The 25170-nt window shown below is 43.6% G+C and overlaps 2 protein-coding genes across 2 annotated transcripts; both read left to right on the top strand.

The window, feature by feature from the left end:
- Nucleotides 1–18554: 18554 nt before the first annotated feature.
- LOC125506383 (uncharacterized) lies at nucleotides 18555–19615 on the top strand. Its single transcript, XM_048671205.2, has 2 exons — nucleotides 18555–19266; nucleotides 19477–19615. The coding sequence occupies exon 1, from the start codon at nucleotides 18684–18686 to the stop codon at nucleotides 19218–19220; it is 537 nt and encodes a 178-aa protein (XP_048527162.1). The 5' UTR covers nucleotides 18555–18683; the 3' UTR covers nucleotides 19221–19266; nucleotides 19477–19615.
- Nucleotides 19616–20328: 713 nt separating this feature from the next.
- Nucleotides 20329–23639, top strand: LOC147973786 (protein FAR1-RELATED SEQUENCE 5-like). The gene is made up of 7 exons (XM_087524787.1): nucleotides 20329–20333; nucleotides 20640–20809; nucleotides 20908–21026; nucleotides 21130–21190; nucleotides 21500–21616; nucleotides 21888–22083; nucleotides 22121–23639. The coding sequence occupies exons 1-7, from the start codon at nucleotides 20329–20331 to the stop codon at nucleotides 23637–23639; spliced, it is 2187 nt and encodes a 728-aa protein (XP_087380913.1).
- The last annotated feature ends 1531 nt before the right edge of the window (nucleotides 23640–25170 follow it).

Here is a 25170-nt window from a genome sequence, read left to right as displayed (position 1 = left end):
CATCCGTTTGAGCCGCGCGGTGGAGTTGCCCTAACTAGTCGACGATGGCTGCGGACTGATTTCACCAACCGCGGTAGCTGGCTCACGTACGAGGCCTGCGTTCCAGCCAGAGATATGCATATGGCAACGCACACTACTGACTGGCCGGGCTGCATACCGCAGCAACGCATGCATGCAAGTCAGGCCACACCATGCACCAACACCGACTGAGCAGATGGCAGCGCCACATGCATGCTGCATGCACGAGGTCCCGTCCGTACTGCACCAACTTGTGGAGCAGCCTGAACACCGGTGGCTCGTCGACCCCGTCCCATGCTCTCGTGACAGATCAGCAGGCATAGTGATGCCTGCGCGTGCGCGCGGCAGTAGTCAGACATACGTACCACCCTTGAAATGGATCTCAAAACAGCCTTTCGTCCAGCTTTATCTCTACTACTTAATCTACTACTTAAAAAAACGTAATATTTTTATTTCATCTTCTTCCCACCACCCTTTCATCCAACCTTCCATTATATGATAATCAATCATCTTAATTTACTTATTTTCTCAATCAATTTCACTTTAATTTACTTATCAAACTTCTAATCAAAATATAAGATAATTCACGATCAGAATTTGATGAATATTTATTTACACAATCGCATTATTATTGGCAAGTAAATCACAAGCTAATGTATTAGAATATTTATACTCTGTTGTAACTCGTTTTAATGAGATCAGATACATTACTACTGAGAATAGGGATAAATGTTAGTGGAAGCGTCTTCGATGGAGCAACGTGACAGCAAGAGAGTGGCCATGGACGGGCAAGGCATTCATACGGTGGGTGGGTCGGACATAAACATCAAGTGGCAATGGAAATGTCCTAGGGTTAAAAGACAAACCACATGGAGATGGACAACGAGCCTCCTAAGATGGAGTGGATGGCGACAATGGAATGCACAATATTTCACATCTTAACAAATAAACCTATCAAGGTTCAAATCTCATCATAGACTTGAGAATTGCCAAGGGGGCAAATATTAAATGTTTCCATTAATTGGCTTGTTGTTTTATACGAATTGTCTTAACAAAGTATATGGATTTCTTTGCATAGACAAAATGCAGAAAATCTTCACATATTCATATGGTCCTAGCTCATCCTTGTCGATTTACTTGCCATGGACAAAGGTCCTTTGCCTCCTACACTACTTTATGTCTTCGACCAGTTAAGATGCACCACGATATGCACCTCGTTCGGCATGCATGCCCTATGAATCTAGTTGATCTCGCCTTTCTATCATCGTCTTTTTGGCTCGGCATATCCCGCCGTCACCTAAACGAGGAAGAGGACAAGGCCTTCCGTCTGTTGTCTCCGTGAGCTATCTCTTCCTTTTTCTATTCTCGTACGAGGAAAAGGAGAGAGAGGTTTCTCTACCTTACTTTTCTCCTATTCTCTTCTCTTTTCCTATCAATTTGTTTCGTTGTGTGGTGATTATACTAAGAGGCAGGCACATTTAAGTGGGCCGGATTAAACTCTGAAGGTCTTTATGGTACAATCTATTTATGCTGCCTTTGTCGAAGCACATTTTTAGGGGACATAAGGTGTAGCTTGTTCTTTGAGCGGGGGTAATCAACACCTTTGTGACCATGCTATCGCACATGTGGCATAGATTGAGATGCATCTAAATTTCAACATAATTATTTCTTATGAGAGATCCATAAATCGTGCACTCATTAGTTCTTGTGGGTTCCTTCGTGTGTTTTGGTCTATTTTATGGCAGAGTGTCGATAAGAAGTGATTTCAATCTTCCTACGAACATTTTTCTCATGTCACAACACTCACAAGATAGTGTACTAGCAGAGCTTAGGTAAAATATTTTACCTTGAAATTTAGTCCCTGATTTGATTGACAAGCATGTGATAGGTTGATTAATGCCAAATTTTCTTATAGAAGGAGCCCACCGGGCCCGATTTCATTAAAATGGAATTACAAACTCATACCAACACAACCAATCGCACTTATTTAATAAAGAGCAAGTTACTTATGTATTCTATTGAGAGAGGCTACGAGAGACCTCACGCCCCTACCACGAGGCAGTGATGGTGGGGGCTGGCTTTATTCGCTGTACGTCGGAGTGCAAAGCTCACGTTACCCTACCCTTCCCTTGTCCGCCATAAGGGTGGATACCTGGATTACGGTGCGGATGCGAGATCCCACTATTCCATTAGTACTATTGAGCATAAGTAATAATTCCTGGCCTCCCTCCTCTCGGCCAATAGATGTGTTATTCCCGTGCAGGAACACCGGCGTGCATCTCAGTGGCGGCTCTAGGAATTTGCAATCAGGTATTCATGTGTATTCATTTTGCCAAAATCATTGCTGTTTTTTGAAAATTGTCATTGTTTTGCCAAAATCAACATTGTTTTGTAAAAATCATGGGTATTCACATGAGGACCCAAGAATACCCCTAGCGCCGCCCCTGGTGCATCTACCGTAGTGTCTATATGAGAGAGCTCAGGCGAGCTAGGAGCACCGACATGTCAATGGATTGTTGTGGCAGTCATTGGTACACCTGTGGTGAGGGAGTTCTGTCTCGGCCATCCCGATCCGATATGCCTCGAGTGGCTCCCACCTATGAGCCGAGCTCGGAGCAAACGTCAATGGAAAACTTTTGGAAGGAGATACCACACCTATCTACCCTGCTTTGACCGTTGTGGGTCAGATCAACTCCCAACAAAACCAGTACAGAGGGGGTTAGTTCCATCTTCCTGAGCACGTATCTAACATAGAGCGGTAGTTGGCAGTGGAGGCGGAGGAGTGGCCGGTGGTTGGGGGCGGCAGTTGTTCATGTTTGATTTCTAATTTTGTGGCTCTATGGCTGGGAGAGGTGAGACTAGGGTGGGGCCTGGCCTATCTCTAGTGGAAGGCGAGGCAACTGTACACCGATCCAGGGTGATACTAATATTGTTGGTTGGCATGGGACACCATAGTAGAGGGCACCGATTAACACACGTTTGTAGGTTATGGATATGGTATGGAGCACGGTGGTTTTGGGGGTGGTCATTCTAGTATGGGAAGATTCTCTATGGGGCAAGGCGGATTTGGCTCTGTTTAGAGGTAAGTGGAGACTTTGTTTCCAATCAACATTCGAAGTTCTTTGTGCCTCCCTAATAACCCATAGGTGTAGGGGGTCGCAACAGTCTTCGAGGAAGTATTACAACCACAATTTACTGATTTGACACAAAGGGAGCCCAAGAATACTTATAAGCCTTAGTGGTTGAGTTGTCAATTCAACCACACCTGGAAAACAATACTTGCTTGGCATAATTTATTTGTAGCAAAAGCTATGGAGTGAAGAGTTGAGATTGCAGAGTAGTAACAAAGACAACAATTCCTAGAAGTTTTCAAGAACAAGAGAAACATAACATAGGCACGAGAGTGGATAATGTACATTGCATGGATGGAATCAAATATGTAACAGCCGTAACACAGGGTAACAACAAAGTAGACCTAATTCATCAATCATATGTAGGCATGTAATCCGTATGCAATTGTACGTGCTTGCAGTAAGAACTTGCACACCATCTTTTGTCCCACCGTCCCATTTTAACGGGATCCTAATGGAAATTAAGGGTAATTAAGGCACTCCTTTCACAAAACATCGGAGCAAAGCATTAAAAATCTATGAACACATGTAATACTCAAATCATGTCCATCCCCATCGATGCCCTGATTATTGTGACATCAAGGTCTATGGTTCATGACCATAATGGGTGCATATAACTTTATCTAAGACCTAAACACACACACACACACATTCGTGAAAACATAAAGAGTTGAAATTTGAAATCATGGCACTCGGAGCCCTAGTGTCAAGCATTAAGAATAACAAAGTGTAAGAACGAAGTATGTCTACACGAGGGAGGGGGAGGGGTGAATGAGAGTTTTAAAATTTCTTTGAAAATATCAAAAATCTTGTTAGCCAGCAGCGGAGCGAATGAAAATATAGAACAGTGAGCGAATATAAACTATCGAATGTAAACTGATACATGCATTGAAGGAAATCACATGATTGAGATAATACGAATGGAAAGAAGGGGAACAGATGAAACCAGTGATGCTCGATGGCGACAGGGTATTTGTTCGACCAGTTCATCCTTCTGCACAAGGACTATGTTTGGTTGGAGGTGTTGTTACTTAACACGGAAGATAAACTCTCTTCACCCTATTCTCCTCAACAATTGGTTCGTTAACCAATGCCGATCACTCGTGGTAGATACTTGAGGCGATCTCCGAACCTTTGCAGACTTCTTCTTCGAGAACCACAATCACTCTTGGTCTCTAAAAAAATTAACACCTAACCATCTAGAGCGTTTGCAGCTCTCAAGAGTAATAGGCGGAGTGTACCAGACTTAGATTCGAGTGATGTTGAACGACCATATAATTTTTCGCCTCTAGGGGTTTTCTCTCGGTGGATTTTAAACTGAAATCACTTGGAGAGGGGGTTGCTCAACAATCTTCTCAGAATCAAACGGAGCAGCCGCTGGACAACGCCGGCGCGGGGTGGCTATTTATAGTTGCAGCCTTCCCTGGTGGGAAATGACCATTTTGGACACGCGGTCCAGCCAATGGCCAACAGACACGTTCTCAACAGTCGGATTTCAAAGAGAAACGGTAACATTACTTGAGGAACAAGTAATGCTAACTCCTCAGTCTGGTACAAATCTCTCACAACAAAGAAGATCTCAGTCTCTTGCTGGCAAGTATTTGCTCGGAACACAAAGAGATTTCTCTCACAACTTTCTTAGGATTTGGGTTTAGCATCAGAGAATCAAAATTTCGAATGTTAAACCCCTCTTAATAGTACGGTGGTCCTGTAACTCAATTAAGACAAGAAGAACAACAAAATAAATGCTACGTCTTTACTTCGTCTTCAATCTCCTTGGTCACAGTCACTTCCTTCGGATGAACACCGAACCAATTGCTTCACGTCAGCAATTTTTGAGGGGTCACTCTTGTTATGATTATCTTCGATGATAACCTTCACTGCAACGCAGGGAGATTACTTCCGTCCTTTGAATCAAACTCCTCATGACTTCAGGGACCTGTTACTCCGTGTGCACTAGCAAACACATAAGTCCCATACTGTTTACGTCAACAAACACCAAAACATAAGGGGTCAATCATTGCACCAACAGTCTCCCCCTTTTTAGACGGTTGTTGACAAAATAGATAATCATTGAAGTGAAGATAGATAAGTGAAAAGTAAATCAAACAAGAGTGAATTTGTGTTGCTTAGCTCGATGATGAAATAGACTCCCCCCTAAATGTATGCAGGGATAGAGATATTAGAATAATTCTCCTGCATGTATTGAGGTAAATAGAGGAAATTTCAATCATTCGAGTCAATGATTCACACTGATGATATATAATCCATCAAGATTGTAGTGCAATCATTCAAAACTCCAAAAAACAATTCCACCTGCAACACAAATGCTTTGAGAGAAATAGTTCAGCAGGCAGGGTTATTAACATTACAACACAGAAGTTTTACATCAAATATCAGGCAGTCTTTAAGGCAAGTTCGAAGTCTCACACGAAACCAAACCAAAGAAACACATAAAGCAAATCTATCGAAACTCGATGTAATTCTCCCCCTTTTGTCAACGAGTGTCAAAAAGGTGATGAATAACATGAGTGTAGAAACCGTGAACTTGCTCCACTCGGTGGCATCTCCAGAAGAACTGTCTGAGGAGATTTATGATTCAGACGTAACTAGAAAAAGTTCATCATCAACAGCAGCAGATTTTCCTTCAGGAATAGCAGCTTAGGGCTAAGAGGATGAAGGCACATTGGGGTCAGCCACTTGAGCAACATGTGAAAGCACCTTTCCTTTGGCAGGTTTCTCGGTCGGTGAGGCGGCTTCAGATTCTTCGGTCATTTTGCAAAGCTTCAGATGCATCAGATCAGTAGTTGGCTCTCGAGTAGGCATCAAAGGAGTACTGCAAGTTTGAAAATCTTCAATAGAGAAGCCTTTCTCAATGCAATCATAGAGCTCTTTGAGATCGACATTTAGGAGCTGCTTCTTGGTGAAGAACTTGCGAAGTAATTTCTAGAGCCTTTTCTTGTTTTCATCAGCAATGAGATGCGTGATTCTTGTTTGGTTGTTGATAGCATTCAGCTCAGCAACAAGGTGTTCTTTATCTCATCGATCTTCAGCAATGTGCTTTAGCAATAGTTGTTGTGTGCGCAAGCTGACTTCAAGCTGTGATGGAGGTTGATGAGTATCCGTTCAGTCGCTTCATGGCAGACGTGGCCCATCGAATCCTTTGTGATAATCTTGAGGGCTTAAAACAGACGATTTACCCGAAGAGATATCTTGCAAGACTTGTAGGGTATCACATACTGGAGGAACGAAGCTTTTGTGACTGACCTTCGCCAAATACTCGCTGCGCATGGAATAAACAACCACTTTCTGAATCCACGGTGCATACACTTTGAGGGTTTTTGTATACCGAGCAGAATCTTTCAAAATGTGCAGAAACATATCCTCAACATCAAATACATAACACTCGGAGATTGCGTAGATTGCATTACAAAGAACATCTGAGATGATGTTGTCTATATTCATCCAGGCCAGAGGGCAAATAGTGTAAGTGAGCATATGATATAGAGTCTAATTCTCGAATGTCAAATGCTTAGGCCTGGGAGGACCATTGTAGTCATGAATCTTTTCTTTGTCCATGGTGCATCGAAATATTTCATCTGAAATAACGTCAATATTATGCACTCGAATTTCATTGCTACCATGCTCAAACCGAGGGAAATGAAAATGCAAGACAAAATCAGTGGAGGTGCACTTGATGCGTTTGCCTTCGATCATCCACTCCATGATCCACTTGGAACTGTCAGATTCATCATGAGAGATGTACAAGGTTGCATAGAACTGAATTATATGATTTCTCTATTCCACGGATGTTCGAATGTAAAGACATTGGTGAGGCAAACATCTTCCAGATCTTGCAGTATCTGATCAAAACAACCAATACTCTTCATGGCTTGGATGTCAGGGAACTCATGAGGAAATATCTTCTTGCTGTCATAGAGAACCCGAGAGTAATAGATAGCCTGTTCTTTGGTCTAGAAAGGCGGTGATTCAAATGTGCATGGCCCATTGACGTCGAATCCATTGCAGACACTTATCTCTGTCATGCTTTGATTCTCCTGGAACAGTGTTGTACTTGTCATGAGATATATATTCAGCTGTGTTTGTAAAAGGTTGTCGACCACCCTTCTTCTTTTTCGGTGCATCTTCTTCTTGCTCATCAACATTTTGCTTGTTTCTCTTTCTTTTGCTGGTTGATGGGTGCTAGTTCTTGAGATTGCGTTGGTTTTTACCTTGAAGAGGAAAGGGTGATGCAGCAAAGTAGAGATAAGTATTTCCCTCAATTTGAGTACCAAGGTCGATCCATTAGGAGACCACGCACAAATCACCGAATACCTACACAAACAATCAAACAACTTGCACCCAACGCGATAAAGGGGTTGTCAATCCCTTCATGATTACTTGCAAAAGTGAGTTCTGATAGAGATAGATAAACAATAAAGTAAATACTTTTGGTATTTTTGGTTTATAGATCGGAAAGGAAAAGATTGCAAAAAATAGTAAATCAGAAACTAATATTATAGATCCGAAACTTATATGATGATCAACTCGATACTTAGAACAAAATATGACTCTATATGAATGCCTCCGGCGGTGTACCAGGATATGCAATGACTCATGAGTGACATGTATGAAAGAATTATGAACGGTGGCTTTGCCACAAATACTATGTCAACTACATGATCATGCTAAGCAATATGACAATGATGGAGTGTGTCATAATAAATAGAACGGTGGAAAGTTGCATGGCAATATATCTCGGAATGGCTATGGAAATGCCATAATAGGTAGGTATGGTGGCTGTTTTGAGGAAGGTATATGGTGGGTGTATGATACCGGAGAAAGGTGCGCGGTATGAGAGGCTAGCAATGGTGGAAGGGTGGGAGTGCGTATAATCCATGGACTCAACATTAGTCATAAAGAACTCATATACTTATTGCAAAAATCTACAAGTTATCAAAGCAAAGTATTACGCGCATGCTCCTAGGGGGATAGATTGGTAGGAAAAGACCATCGCTCGTCCCCGACCGCCACTCATAAGAAAGACAATCAATAAATAAATCATGCCCCGATTTCATCACATAACGGTTCACCATACATGCATGCTACGGGAATCACTAACTTTAACACAAGTATTTCTCAAATTCACAACTACTCAACTAGCACAACTTTAATATCACCATCTTCATATCTCAAAACAATTATCAAGCATCAAACTTCTCATAGTATTCAACACACTCATAAGAAAGTTTTATTATTAATCTTGTATACCTAGCATATAAGGATTTTTTAAGAAAATTACCATGCTATTTAAGACTCTCAAAATAATCTAAGTGAAGCATGAGAGATCAATAGTTTCTATAAAACAAATCCACCACCGTGCTCTAAAAGATATAAGTGAAGTACTAGAGCAAAACTATATAACTCAAAAGATATAAGCGAAGCACATAGAGTATTCTAAAAAATTCCAAATCATGTATGGATCTCTCAAAAGGTGTGTACAGAAAGGATGATTGTGGTAAACTAAAAAGTAAATACTCAAATCATACAAGACGCTCCAAGCAAAACACATATCATGTGGCGAATAAAAATATAGCTCCAAGTAAAGTTACCGATAGAAGTAGACGAAAGAGGGGATGCCTTCCGGGGCATCCCCAAGCTTTGGCTTTTAGGTGTCCTTAGATTATCTTGGGGGTGACATGGGCATCCCCAAGCTTAGGCTCTTGCCACTCCTTGTTCCATAATCCATCAAATCTTTACCCAAAACTTGAAAACTTCACAACACAAAACTCAAAGTAGAAAATCTCATGAGCTCCGTTAGCGAAAGAAAACAAAAGACCACTTCAAGGTACTGTAATGAACTCATTCTTTATTTATATTTGTGTTAAACCTACTGTATTCCAACTTCTCTATGGTTTATAAACTATTTTACTAGCCATAGATTCATCAAAATAAGCAAACAACACACGAAAAACAGAATCTGTCAAAAACAGAATAGTCTGTAGTAATCTGAAGGTAGCGCAGGATCTGGAACCCCAAAAATTCTAAAATAAATTGCTTGACGTGAGGAATTTATCTATTAATCATCTGCAAAAATAATTAACTAAATAGCACTTTCCAAATAAAAATGGCAGCAGTTCTCGTGAGCGCTAAAGTTTCTGTTTTTTTACAGCAAGTGTAAAAAGACTTTCCCCAAGTCTTCCCAATGGTTCTACTTGGCACAAACACTAATTAAACACAAAAAACACAACCAAAACAGAATCTAAAGAAATTATTTATTACTCTACTAAATAGGAGCAAAAAGCAAGGAATAAAAATAAAATTGGGTTGCCTTCCAACAAGCGCTATCGTTTAACGCCCCTAGCTAGGCATAAAAAGCAAGGATAGATCTAGGTATTGCCATCTTTGGTAGGCAATCCATAAGTGGGTCTCATAATAGATTCATAAGGTAATTTAATTTTCTTTCTAGGAAAGTGTTCCATGCCTTTCCTTAATGGAAATTGGAATCTAACATTTCCTTCCTTCATATCAATAATTGCACCAATCGTTCTAAGGAAAGGTCTACCAAGAATAATAGGACATGAAGGATTGCAATCTATGTCAAGAACAATAAAATCTACGGGCACATAATTCCTATTTACAACAATAAGAACATCATTAATTCTTCTCATAGGTTTCTTAATAGTGGAATCCGCAAGGTGCAAGTTTAGAGAGCAATCATCAAAATCATGGAACCCAACAAATCACACAAAGTCTTTGGAATCGTGGAAACACTAGCACCCAAATCACATAAAGCATAGCATTCATGATCTTTAATTTCAATTTTAATAGTTGGTTCCCACTCATCATAAAGTTTTCTAGGGATAGAAACTTCCAATTCAAATTTTTCTTCATAAGATTGTATCAAGGCATCAACAATATGTTTAGTAAACGCTTTATTTTGACTATAAGCGTGAGGAGAATTTAGCACGGATTGTAACAAGGAAATGCAGTCAATCAAAGAGAAATTTTCATAGTTAAATTCCTTGAAATCCATAATAGTGGGTTTAGCAACATCTAGGGTTTTAATTTCTTCCATACCACTTTTATCAATTTTAGCATCAAGATAAAAAAATTCCGAATTCTTGGAACGCCTTCTAGGTAAAGGTGGATCATATTCAGTCCCATCATTATCAAGATTCATATTGCAAAACAAAGATTTAATAGGGGACACATCAATAACTTTTAGATCTTTATCTTTATTTTCATAGCAATCAGGTTTAGCGGCCATCCTATTAACTAAGGTGGCTTGCTTATCTGAAATTTCAGCGGTCAACTTCTCAAGACGAGCAATTTGGGATCTCAAACCATCGAATTCTTCAGACATATCATCAAGCTCTTTATTCATAAAACTTTTCTGTTCCTTAAGCTCGTTTCTGAAGAAACTATTATGTTCAAATTGCAAAACCATAAAGCTCCTGACATTGCTTTCGATCTCTTCTAATCTTTTAAGGTGAAGATCACCAAATTTAGGTAGAGCCATTGCGACAAGCAAGCAAACTAACACACAAGCAAACAAAAAGCAAGCGGGCAAAAAAGGCAAATAGAGAAAGAGAGGGAGGATAGAGAGAGAGGGCGAATAAAACGGCAAGGGTGAACTAGCGGAGAGGAAAACGAGAGGCAAATGGCAAATAATGTAATGCGGGAGATAAGGGTATGTGATGGGTACTTGGTATGTTGACTTTTGCGTAGACCTCCCCGGCAACGGCGTCAGAAATCCTTCTTGCTACCTCTTGAGCACTGCGTTGGTTTTCCCCGAAGAGGAAGGGATGATGCAGCAAAGTAGCGTAAGTATTTCCCTCAGTTTTGAGAACCAAGGTATCAATCCAGTAGGAGGCTACGCGCCAGTCCCTCGCACCTGCACAAAACAAATAAATCCTCGCAACCGACGCGATAAGGGGTTGTCAATACCTACACGATCACTTACGAGAGTGAGATCTGATAGATATGATAAGATAATATTTTTGGTATTTTTATGATAAAGATGCAAAGTAAAGTAAAAGCAAAGTAAAAAGCAAAGGAAATAACTAAGTAGTAGGAGATTAATATGATGAAGATAGACCCCGGGGGCATAGTTTTCACTAGTGGTTTCTCTCGAGAGCATAAGTATTCTACGGTGGGTGAACAAATTACTGTTGAGCAATTGACAGAATTGAGCATAGTTATGAGAATATCTAGGCATGATCATGTATATAGGCATCACGTCCGAGACAAGTAGACCGACTCCTGCCTGCATCTACTACTATTACTCCACTCATCGACCGCTATCCAGCATGCATCTAGAGTATTAAGTTAAAAATAGAGTAACGCCTTAAGCAAGATGACATGATGTAGAGGGATAAACTCATGCAATATGATGAAAACCCCATCTTGTTATCCTCGATGGAAACAATACAATACGTGCCTCGCTGCCCCTACTGTCACTGGGAAAGGATATCGCAAGATTGAACTCAAAGCTAAGCACTTCTCCCATTGCAAGAAAGATCAATCTAGTAGGCCAAACCAAACTGATAATTCGAAGAGACTTGCAAAGATAACCAATCATACATAAAAGAATTTAGAGAAGATTCAAATATTGTTCATAAATAGACTTGATCATAAACCCACAATCCATCGGTCTCAACAAACACATCGCAAAAAGAAGATTACATCGAATAGTTCTCCACAAGAGAGGGGGAGAACATTGTATTGAGATCCAAAAAGATAGAAGAAGACATCTAGCTAATAACTACGTACCCGTAGGTCTGAGGTGAACTACTCACACTTCATCGGAGGGGCTATGGTGTTGATGTAGAAGCCCTCCGTGATCGATGCCCCCTCCGGCGGAGCTCCGGAACAGGCCCAAAGATGGGATCTCGTGGATACAGAAAGTTACGGTGGTGGAATTAGGGTTTTGGCTCCGTATCTGATCGTTTGGGGGTACGTAGGTATATATAGGAGGAAGGAGTATGTCGGTGGAGCAACAGGGGGCCACGTGGGTGGAGGGCGCGCCTGGGGGGGGGGTAGGCGCGCCCCCTACCTCGTGGCCTCCTCTTTTGTGTCTTGACGTAGGGTCCAAGTCTCCTGTGTCTTGTTCGTTGAGAAAATCACGTTCTCGAAGGTTTCATTCCGTTTGGACTCCATTTGATATTCCTTTTCTTCGAAACCCTAAAACAGGCAAGAAACAACAATTCTGGGCTGGGCCTCCGGTTAATAGGTTAGTCCCAAAAAATAATATAAAAGTGGATAATAAAGCCCAATAATGTCCAAAACAGTAGATAATATAGCATGGAGCAATCAAAAATTATAGATACGCTGGAGACGTATCACTCCTCTTCCTCAGAGGCCTTACGACATGACCGAGGAACAAAACAAAGCCATAGTGAAGGCCCAAGTGGATGCCCATTTTGGACCAAAACCGGCACCGCCGCCAAGGGAGAAAGTGCCCGAGGAAAAGATTGACCACTTCATTTGTATGGCTAGACCACCAGCTCCCAAGCCCGTTGACTCCGACAATGAGCGCCAACTCAGGAAGGCACATCGAGCACGACTTCAGAGGGAAGAGAGCTCGAGCTCGAGCCAACAAGCAGCTGCCAAGAAATGCGGGAAAACTGTTCCCCAGCTGGGAGAACAGGCGGCGCAATCGACCCCCCCCTCTTGTTGTGCCAACAACACATGAGAGTACGCGCGCCGTATATTATTGTGGGCAAACCGTTCCCCAGCTGAACAATCTGGTAATAACTGAGGAGCATATAAGGAATGCTAAAATGCTCGGTAACAGTGTTGGACAACTCCTCGACATCGAGCCCATGTCTCCGCTTAGAGAGGAGGAAATAAAACGACAATATGTCTGCGGCCAACCTTTGGTCAAGCCCGAGGAGGTCAAGAACCTCCCAACGAGAATGTATGAATTGCATCAATGGTACATGAACATTACCAAGATTTCCAATCGAGAGTCCCTCATGGTGAATGTCAAGGCGGAGCATTACTTCCATGAGAAAGCTCTGGCCGTTGAGTATACAGAACTGTTTCAATTATTCAATCAAGACGCACTCGACAAATCTCTCATCAGTTGCTATTGTCTGTAAGTGATTTCTTTCTGCAATTTAAGTCTCAAGCTAGCTGTAGTGATCATTTTGATCAATCATTACCTGTAATTATCCTCACTATATTTTTTTTGTGGTATTATGCAGGATGAAGATGTATGAAATGAAAAAATCTGGACGCTATGGCATTGGGTTCATTGACCCTAATACCGTTAATGAGTACACATGGAATATTCCAAGTTGTCGAGCAAGTTTAGAGGAAAGCATGCTAGAGTTCTTCAAGCGACTCAATAGCAATGAAGATATACTACTTCCTTACAACTTCATGTGAGTCACACTGTCTTGTACTACAAATTCTGTTTTTTGCTTACTAGCTAGCTAGATGTTAATAATTAAGTGTATAGGGTTTATGCTAGTTGATAGTGTTGTGCACATGCCCGCTTAATTAAGACATGCAAACGTGTGCGCATGCAGTTTTCACTGGATCTTGTTAATCATTAAAGTTGATAAAGGAACAGTTGAAGTACTGGACTCACTACTTAAGGAAGAAAGTAACTTCGCCATCTTCAGGAGGATAGTCGGCAGGTAATTTCAATCATTATTAACTATATCTCGGCCTATTTAATTAGTTCGTCATTTCCTGATATCAACTATTTAATAACCCCTTTATTCATTTTCTTTACTGGCGGGCAGGGCTTGGGCAAAGTTCATCAAGGTGACTCCAGGCAAATGGCGACAAAAACTGTTTTGGTTTCGACCAAAGGTAAGTAATTAAGTATTACTAGCTAGCTTACCATCTCTTTAATTCTTATTTCAATACCATTAATTAATTATCATGCTTGATTAATTATTATTTGGTTAAATTCCATTCTCGTAAAGGCCTTGAGGCAGGCTCCAGGGACTAATCTGTATGCATGCTACGTTTGCGAGAACATTCGTATGATGGCGTCCGAAAGGAACAAATCTCAAAGACAGGAATGAGTACGTTTGCCAGAACACTATTCACAATATTTACATCATTATCGATATCTAGTCACACAACTAATACACATGCATATTGATCTCCTTCTTAACAGTTCAAAAAGGTGCGGGAGAAGCTCCTAGTAACGGAGCGCATACTAGCACTTCAAGAGGAAATAGCGGGATTTTTGCTCGACCAGGTCATAGATCCCAAAGGAGAATACTATTACCCGCTACCGCCCCATGAACCACTTGTCATCGTGCTCCAAAGGCACCAAGGCAACATGTAGGAGAAATTATATATATATACATATATATATATGATCGGTTCTACGAGAAAATCTATTTATATATATATGCATAACGTGTACAATACGTAGTATCGTAAAATACCAGCAAATAAAAAAGAATTAAATGGAAAACAAAAAATTAATGAAAAATAAAAAATAAAATCAAAACCACCCCAAACATTTAGTGCCTTTTGGTGTTACCAACCGGTACTAATGTTCTACACGCACCTGAGCCGGGTTCGTGCCACGTGATGGCACTTTAGCGCTGGTTCGTGATGAACCGGTACTAAATGGGGGGAGGGGACCTTTAGTCCCCAAAGGCCCTTACGAACCGGCGCTAACGCCCGGTTCTACACTAGTGCTTGAAAGATGGACCGACTGTTGTCCTAGGGGGTCGTTCTTCTCCATATTCCTCCACAAAATCTCCAATGCGCCCACTTAGTCTGAAGTTTTATTTGATATTGCATGCAAACTACTACCTCTGTAAACTTTTATAGGATATTTTTGGTCAGTACTTGGAGTAGTTTGTAAAGAAACAAAACTTATGCAAACTGGACCACAACTCGGGGTGGGGTGGGGGTGGGGGGATTTTGGCATGTATTACGCATATACCCTATATCGTACCATCATCATCATTGCGTCGACGTAATCTGTTTGATCTATATATGATTTTCTTACTATTGCTGGCAATGACTATTAACTAAGTTGTTCGGACTTGATTAACATAAACTGTTCTTGCGGGCGAAAGGTAAAAGTAATGAAGCCGACAACGGATGTTGTTAATGCATCCATGAGGTCGCCATTAATCCTAGCTAGTTAGATGACCTGAGGCGTCAGGCACCAACGCGTGCATAGCCACATATAGGAAAAAGACCGATGGATCTTTACCAGCAAACAAATAGAGTACTAGAGTACTCCTACTAGCTGGAGCATCACAATGTCTATGGTGCGGCGTCCATATGCTGAGAGTTGCCAAGCTGACGTGCATGTGGTGTGACCGTACGTCAGGTCCCATCTCATTTCACCTAGCTGAGGTAGATAGCTACTCTCAACTTGTCTGGTTCCTAGTTCCTACACAGATGGCCAGATGGGCATACAGCACTACTCGAAGATGGGATGTCTTTTGGCCGCTTCCTGGGTGGGTTCCCGGCTGTGTAGGTGGACGTTGCCATTGTTGTTCGCTGTGTGGGGATCGATACCGATCGCTGATCAGCTACTAGTGATTGGTCCAGGTCAGGGGCCCTCGTCGTTCGTTGTCACTTGTCACTGTCTCACGTGGCACGTCCAAGCCGAAGAAAGAGGCCCGGGGAGCGAATATCAAAAGGTCTCTAAAAATAATTCTTGTAGGCCTCTCAGTCTTAAGGGCGTGCACCTGACACTACAATGCTTCAAATTTTATTTTCCATCGCATATATTTCAATAATATTTATATTCTAATTTCAAAGTCAAATGTAACATATGGTCAAAACAAACTAAAATTATAGATAAAACATGAAGATGCATGAAGAAACTATTTCACCGAACTCTTTCAAGAGTAAACCAATGGGGCATCGGTGTGGAGGAGGCCACGCCGGCGGACTAGTATTGCGCCATGGTGCATGACGGGCTACAATACCTCAAGTTAGCCGTGACAAAGAAAGCATGCTAACAACCTTGGCGCACAACAATCATGAGGTGCCACGAGATGGGGAGGCGCACATATGCAGGGAGGGAAGGCACACATTGTGGGATGCATTGGTGAGGTGGGGTTGTCGACCAGTTGCGGCGGTGCGGGTTAGAGGGCCCCTCCTCTTACATACGTAGCCTGGTAAGACTGCATTCATTTTTCCTGGGTTTCTAATTGGGGGGGGGGGGGGGGGGGGGGGCTTCCAACAATGGCCCATCAGCCACCGGAGCACTTGAGTAGAGGTTGCGTGGTCACGGGCAAATACCTGTTCACTTGGAGCAGGACTGGAATACACTTGCTTTTTGTTGCGTGTGGCTACCTCATCTACGGAGACGAGAAGCGCATGCATGGATGTGGTTTTTACATAAGCATTAGGATGCGTTGGTACAGAAAAAAAGAATGTACTCACCCCCGTCCACGATTACATAGAAATTTCCCCTCTTTCTCCAGACAGTGGCCTACCTTCAGACAGGGAGAGAAAACACCGGGCGAGTGTCTGCTCAGGGAGCTGACTCGCCACCTTAAAGATTCCAAAATTTCTCCAAGCAAATCAAGCAAATAAATGAAGAATTTGCAGTTATTACCTAGAAAGGGGACGAAGCAGTGATCCTTCTTCCAAACATTGGCAATACCTGAAGAATTTATCCAAGTAGTGAGGTTGTAAGAAGTGCCCCTAACCAGCAAGGCAACCATTGCCTATATGAATCTGGGAGGCTGGTTGACAGGCAAAGAGGGTTGAGGAGCCAAGTGTTCTCGAACATGAACTAGCGCGGGCTAGTAATGGTGGCTGTGGCGATGTTGAGGAGGGATATGATCGGAGGTGGGGGTGGGGGCACTAGGTTAGGGTGAAGTTGGGGGGGGGGGGGGTTGAGTTTCGGTTCTTGTTCAAGATGCTAGGATCAAGCCAGGAGGATTGGGGGGGGGGGGGGTCATGATACTTTGTTCACGTGAAACAACGGTCGAGCAAGGGACGATACTTCCTACCACCTGGGGTGGTTACCCTCGGGTCTCATATATTATCATGTAGTAGTATATATATTACTTTACCATTGTACGTATCTTCATATACTATATACTATATATATATATATATATATATATATATATATATATATATATATATATATAAGATACTTCAAAGTGAGTTACATGAAAAATATGCAGGTCGGCCCATGGTTTTTATTATATTTGGAAAATACAAACATATTTGGATGTAATATTGAGCATACTCAAAATGCGATACATACTACCAAAAAAGTAGTATATATACATACTCCCCAGCCATCACATTTCTTTTAAAGAGTTTATGGTTTCGCTGGATCCTTGTGGACACTTTCATACACCACTACCTAAATAGGCTTTTTAGTAGTTTCAGACCCTGCAAAACACTATGGAATCTATTGAATTTACTAATGCTAAAGACAAGGAAATATCACTGGAATAGCTACTCTTTTTCCTGCCATCAAGATGTATAAATGGTACTCCAATGGGCAACCTACTGCTCCCATTTTCAGGAAACTTTGGAAGAATGGCGCCATGCTCAGGTATCAAATCTTCTTTTGGCTAATCTTGGATGACATAATCAACACTAGGAATTTGCTCCACAGAAAATCCTTCTTCCTCCCATCCTATGCCTGTGAGTTATGCAGTACTGCTTCTGAAGAGACTACCATTAGTCTTTTCTGGAATTGTTCCTTTGCCTGGGAATGTTGGGATTGCTTTATTAACAACAGGAAGAGAGCCATATCAACTATGGATGAGACCATGCTCCTATTGCAAGAACTTCCACCTAAATTTGATGTAATTTGTTAGTATGGCTTGCTGGAATATCTGGACGCAGAGATTTTCAAACCTGAGGCACCTTCCATCTTCTCATGGAAGAGACTACTCAATGACCTCTTGCTGGTCAAGCATAGAGTCAACAGAAAGAATCAAGAGACCTTCCTTAACTGGATTGATCAGTATCTTACTTAAGCTCCCATGAATATTTTAGGCTTTCCTAGAATTGGTGTTGGTTAACTTTGTTCATTTTGAGCTTTTTGTAATTCTTTGTACATATTACTTTTTTATTTATAATATATACCATAGAACGATTGTTCCACGGTTCATGGTTCAAAAAATATTATGTTGAGGAAGAACAAATAGTGTTGCTAATTTTTTTATTTTTGTGTTGCTAAATTGGAAAACAACAAACTCTGAATTATATTTCAGTGGACAACACAAATTCTGAGTTAGGGGATCAGATTCGTCCAAATAGAAAGTTAGAAAATCCGAGATGCAATTTTGCATCATTGTAGGATCCACATGTACTGCACCGGTTGTATGGACTTTTCTTTCAAGCACTTCCTCCACAAAGAGCTGCTCTCCGGGGTCCGGTGACTCGCTTGACTTTAATATCTGCACCGCACCCCACACTACTGTAGAACCTCTCTATTTTCTCACTTGGGAAGATTCAGTAGTGGTATACTCATTGAGAGTCCATATATAGGATCGCCGCTGCTACCAATCCTAGCAGCAGCAGCTACCTTGGCATACAAAAATATTATAAACCTCGATGGAGAGGGCCACGACGACGTGGTTCCACGCGCAGGCGGCGGCGGCGGCAGCGGAGGACGACCTATATCTGGCGTTGACGCCGGCGGGCAGAAGGCTAGACCGGTACGACGAGCAAGCGCAGACGGTGTGCGTGGAGGGCAAGACGGTGCGGTTGTTCCAGTGCCTCTTCTGCGACAAGACGTTCCTCAAGTCGCAGGCGCTCGGCGGCCACCAGAACGCGCACCGCAAGGACCGCCTCGCCGGAGTCCTCGGCGACCCCTACAGCAACGACAGCCCGTTGGGAGGTGCCGCGACCGGGCCGTCCTGCGATTCTGCTGCCGGCTGGTCCATGTGCACCTACATCGCCTCGCACGGCCGTGGCGCCGCGGTGGCTCCAGCCACCGATGCCTGCACGCAAGAGAGATGGGGAGGCGGCCGCGCTCCACGCTTCGCTGAGCCGACGCCGCTCCTGGACCCGTCCACTGGCCGCGACGGCATGGGTCGGTCAAAGGCCTCTGGCGCCGGCGAGGCGCTGGACCTCGAGCTGCACCTCTAGCTATTAGCGTCGACCGGCCGGCTGCTGAATTTCATATATAGCACAGGTGACGCTAATCAGTTCATCTGCAACTCGCTTTTTTTTTTTTAGAAAAGCAGGATCACCACAGGCTTCCGCATCACAACGATGCACACAACCATATTCTATTAAAGTTCAAGAATGTCTTGTACTTGTTCTTATCGATTTCTTTGTTAATTGCTATAATTAACTGGGTCCTCGAACCAATTAACCATATTTGTGATTAATCTCCTTGCAGGTGTCGTCGACGGAAACATTCAGCAACAATTGTAATCGTCTGTGTCGGCGATCGAACTTGGTATCGCCACGTCGGCTGCTCTCGGTATATTTGTGTTCTTGCTTCATATTGTAGGCAGCTAGCTGGCATTGTGGTTTCACCCGTCAATATTCATCTCGTGATAAAATAAGGAAGCCGATAACTGCCACACGTGTGGTGTGGAGGGCAACCCGCCCGCACGCATCGTGTGGCATAGACGGGAACCGCCCCGCACGACCCCGTCCGCGCGCACAAAAGCGCGCCCGCACGTCCGGTGCGTGGCAACCCCGCCCGCACTGCCTCGTCCGGGCCAGACGAGCCGCTGCCCGCACGACCCAGCCGTTCCCGGCCTCCGATCCGTCCCCTCTCTCGTCTGCGCCCTTGCCCCCCGCCTGTCGAACCCCGACCTCCGTCGCCGGCCATCTCTGGTTGCCATGGCAACCAGAGAGGATCTGTAGGGCGCTCCCACCGCAAACCACACCCCTTATCTCCCCCCACCCCATCCCACCCCCCCAACCCCCACTCCAACAACGCCCTCCAGAGACGACCAGCTAAAAGCAGGTGAATCTCCCGATCTCCCTACTGTTTCTCATCCTCCTTCTGGGCAGAAAATTGCAAAATTACCGACGAAGTTGGCAACTAGATCCATCCTACAGGGTTAAAACACTACATACGTTGTGTGACTTCGCAGTTGCCAAGCAGAATACACTAGATCTGCCATGTAGTACGCTAGAGATAACCATGAGTTCTCAGTAGGTTGATGCTCCTAGTTGGTGAATGAATGGATGTGCAGGAATCCATAAAAAGGGAGAGAGAATTGATAAATTTGGAATAATGGGGTGTGTGAAAATTAATTGCCATTGGTGTATAACGTCAGTTGCCACCTGTCATTGTCGTCAACTGCCACCATGTCAACTTATTGCTTGCCATCCTATTGTAGAGCCTGATGCCATCGAATCAAACGGATAGCTAGCACCAGATTTTAGAAAAGGACAGTGGATGTGCATGTCCTACTAGCCATGATATGTTGGTTGCCAACGCATGAAAATGTGATAGCACTGACGTGTTAACTTCTACATGCAAGCAGCACAATGATAAATTTTTTTTTGGATTGTTGATGCCTTCTTGTTCATCCAGTGATTGAGAGCACATCAGAACAGAAGCGAGACACGGAAAAGAATGAATCACGAAGATGGTGCAGATGATTGGGGTTCTCAAAGGCCAGAAACGCCGCCACCTTTCGATGCATCAGAGTACAGTCAGCTCATCTCTGCAGGGCCATTGCTGCCGCTGCTAGAACAGTATGCAGGCGTAGGTACGATGCGTGCTAAAAAATGAAGAGAAACATTTGCCATCTTCGCGACGATGGACATGACATTCTACTTATGTCGTGCACTGTCATTTGTCTTGCAGGTTCTTATGACCAGAACACTCTTAGGGGGGCCCCGTGGCAAGTGCAGTCACAAGGCGCTAACGCTGACAAATGTACGGGCAGCCAACTCCAACTAGCTAGTATGGCTAATCAAGGTAATGCAAAAACGAAAAAAGAGCACATAATGCTGTGGACATGAAAAATGAACATGAAAAAAAGATGGCAAAAGGACTCACGAGTTATCACGGGTGTAAAATGCAAAGCCTTCGTGCAGCACGTGGAATCGGGCAGCACCCATGTACCTGCCATCGACGTCGTACACATGTGAGTCCATAAACATAGTGAAGATGCGGATGCTCAGTCAGCACAAGGAGCATAGTTGACAACTACAAAAATTGCCATGACTGGTCTTCTACGGTTGCCATGTATTAAAAACAACATTTGCCATCTCTGCACACCTGCAGTTGCCATGTAGGAAAAGCTGCAGTTGTCATGAAACTGCGATTGCCCTACCGATGCAACTTCAGTTGCCATACAAGCAAAAATGCATTTGCCACATAAGGGCAACTGCAGTTGCCGTGCTAGCACGAAATGCGTTTGCCGCGATTTGACCAACCACTACTATGATTGCAGGTTATTACGCTGGCGGTGACCCGGCAAACGTCTCCTGGCAAGCTTCGCAAATTCCTGGTGGATCACGTCATTATGGTGTAACAGACCACCCACGATGGTCAAATACAGCACAACAAGGTAGAGGGAAAATATCTGAACCACAAAAAACAGCGCTACATTTGCTATTTGTAGTTATTTGTAGGCAAAACAATGGTTGCCATGTTTGTTGAACAGTAGGTGCCATGTCTGCACACCTATAGCTGCCATAAAAATGACCACCCACAGACTGACGGCTTGCTGTCTGTAAAAGATGTCATGGAAAATCACTCGAAGATGGTGTGATCCGTTGCGATCCACATGTTATCCAACACAAAATTCTTAATCTCGTACCTGTTTTTCCCTGTTACAGAACCTACAACTACAATGCACAGCGGCGCCGGCACATCTACTGCGGGGAGCTCTGAGCGCACGGAAGACGCGTTCCACCAGACAGCAGACAAACATGCCACAAACAATTTTGAGTCAGAGTCGGGAATGGCAATCATTCCAGCAATGCCGGCAAGCACCCCTTTGAACACAAGCACTGGCAACTCTCAGGTAGATGGGACTGCCGCCCATACTGAAGTGAACGATGAAACTGACGACTGCCGCCCATACTGAAGTGAACGATGAAACTGACGACAACGCGCAAGGGGATGAAGATGGTGGGCAATCAGAGATCGTGGTGCCTCAGCCACCGTACATTGGGCAGAGATTTGAGTCATTTGAAGCAGCAAAGGAATACTACCAGACATATGCAAAGTTCCATGGGTTTGCGGTCAACACCGAGTACCATAGGAAAATTAAGAAAACTAACGAGTACAGCAGAGGTGAGATGAGGTGCCACAAGGCACGCAGGAACAAGAAGGGGAAAGGCGATGCGCCTGTCGTTCCGGAACGAAAGAGAGGTATCATTCAGAAGACTGAGTGCCCTGTCCGGTGTAAGCTAAACGTAGATGGAGCACAGTGGGTGGTCAATGAGTATTTTGACGAGCACAACCACCAACTGATAAAGAAGTTCGACCTGGTGAAATTTCTGACCGCCCACAGAGGGTTCACCCCCGTCGAAAGGCAATTCGTAAAGCTGCTACATGATTGTAACGTCGGTCCATCGAGAATGGTGCAGATACTATCTCTCATCCACAGCAAAAAGGGGACTCTGAGTAGCATGCCATACATACCAGCTGACGTCACAAACCTACGGGCAAGGTACCGTAGAGAGAGCAAGTTGGCAGACATAGAGGCCACAATTGCCTACTTCGATGAGAAAGCCAAAGAAGATGCAGATTTCTTCTACAAGATAAGGTTGGACGATGAGGGCCGTGTCAGGAACATGTATTGGGTGGATGGTGCTGCAAGGAGAGCCTACAAACATTTCCGAGATTGCATTTCATTCGACGCGACGTACCTCACCAACATGTACAAGATGCCATGCGCTCCGTTCATAGGGATAAATAACCACAATCAGTCGTTGCAGTTCGGCTGCGGGCTCGTCCGGAACGAAGACACGGATGGGTACGTTTGGCTGTTCAAGACCTTCTTGGAGTGCATGGATGGACTTGCTCCGATGAACATAATAACGGACCAGGATTTCAGCATGCGTGCAGGAATAGAGGAGGTCTTTCCGTTGGCAGTGCACATGCACCGTAGGTGGCACATTATAAAGAAGGCTGAGGAGACGCTAGGACCGTTCTTTGCTGACTGTCCAGAGCTGCACAAGGCATTCGAACTGTGCGTGGACCACAGCTTGACGGTGGAGGAGTTTGAAAGGAGCTGGATGGCCATGACTGAAACACATCAAGTTCAAGACAACGAGACTCTTGTAAGCCTGTGGGAGAAGCGGATGTACTGGGTGCCGGCCTACTTCATGCAGTGCTTCTTCCCCTTTCTGCAGACTACGCAGCGCAGCGAGGGGTTCAATGCTGTTTTGAAGCAGTACGTCAGTCCTGGCAACTCATTGCTACAGTTTGCCAAGCAGTACACAGCTTTGCAACAAAAAATTCTGGGATCTGAGCTGCAGCAAGAAGCGAACACCGCGCTAAAGCAGCCAAAATTGCTAACGTACTTACCGATGGAGAGGCAAATGAGCAAGATATACACCAACAAGATCTTTAACAAGTAATTCAGTTGCGTTACAGTCTTATTTGCAGAAAAAGCACCAAGTCAGTATGTGCCTTATAGAGTGCGATGCAGTTGCCATGATTTTGCGGTTGCCATGTTTAATAAAGTACTGTTTGCCATGCTTACTCAGATGCAGTTGTCATATTCAATAGAAATTCTGTTTGTCATGCTTACCCGGATGCAGTTTCAATGTTCAATGAAATGCAGTTGCCATGTTTAATGCAATGTACTTCCACTGGACATGTTGGTGTGCAAATGCTAGTGTCAAATGGAAAATGTTATGTTGTTGCCATGTCTATTGAAATGCAATTGCCATGTTTACTAAAATGCAACTGCCATGTTTGCTGAAATGCAATTGCCATGTTTAATAAACTCTAGTTGCCATGTTTAAAAAAATGCAGTTGCCATGTTTAAATAAGATGCATCTGCCATGTTTGTTGAAAATGCAGTTGCCATGTCTATTGTACTGCATTTGCCATGTATAGCGTACTGCATTTGCCATGTTCAACATACTATATTTGCCATGTTCAATGAATTACGTTTGCCATGTTCAAACAAAATGTATATATATTTTCCATGACAACATAAGGTGCTACAAGAAAAAAGCCCACAATAGTTTAACAAAAAACACACAAAAAATGCAGATTCCAGGAAGAAATAAAGCGTGCCAGCATGTTCACGGCTTTCCAGGTGGACGAACGTACGTTCAAGGTGTGTTCTATTTTGGGCATGTCAGATTCAGAACCTGAAGACCCGGACAAAGGAAGGAACTACTTCGTCACAGCCTCGATAGGCGAAGGCGAGTTCTACTGCCAATGCTGCAAGTTCGAATGGGACGGCATTGTGTGCTGTCACATACTAAAAGTAATGGACGTGAACGCTGTGACACGGATGCCCCGACATTTCATAAGGCGGCGATGGACTTGGGACGCTGACGATGCGTTGGCGCCGCAAACAACACACGCAGTTCTGGTTGTGCATGACGAGAGACCAGAGTCAACCATGGAAGCCGTGAGGCACGTTGTGCTGACAAAGAACTATGCTGAGCTAATTGATGAAGCGTGCAAGAGTGATGACACAGCGAGAGTCGCAGAAAAACACAGGAAAGCACTAAAAAGAGAGCTTGATGAGATCAAGAAGAGGAAAGCCGAGGAAGCCTTACACCGGTTCCCCCGCACATCAAGCGTGCCTTCATCCACGGGGCCGTCGTCTGAAAACTCGGAGATAGGATCTGGAACAGCAAGCACACAGACCCAGGTCAGGAACCCACCCCGTTCCATCACAAAGGGTCGTCCAAGAGAGATAAGGTACAAGTCGGGATTGGAGATCCAAGCAAAACACAAGAAAACGAAGAAAGGGGCGGCCAATCCATGAGCAAAAATTGTGGCGTTGTGGACATTTTGTTTTGTACCCTAGATGTTGAGAATTCTTTTTTAAAACAATTGGGGGAATAACTCTTCAGGGGCATCAGAAGTGCAAGGGAAAATTCATTGAATGGTTAAATGCAGTTGCCATGTTATGGGTACTTAATC

This window comes from Triticum urartu, chromosome 5A (genome assembly GCF_056163025.1).
Source record: "Triticum urartu cultivar PI428250 chromosome 5A, HENAU_Tu73, whole genome shotgun sequence".
NCBI classification, from domain to species: Eukaryota; Viridiplantae; Streptophyta; class Magnoliopsida; order Poales; family Poaceae; genus Triticum; species Triticum urartu.
Note: the sequence above shows the minus strand (reverse complement) of the source record. Positions and strands in the feature narration are given on the sequence as shown.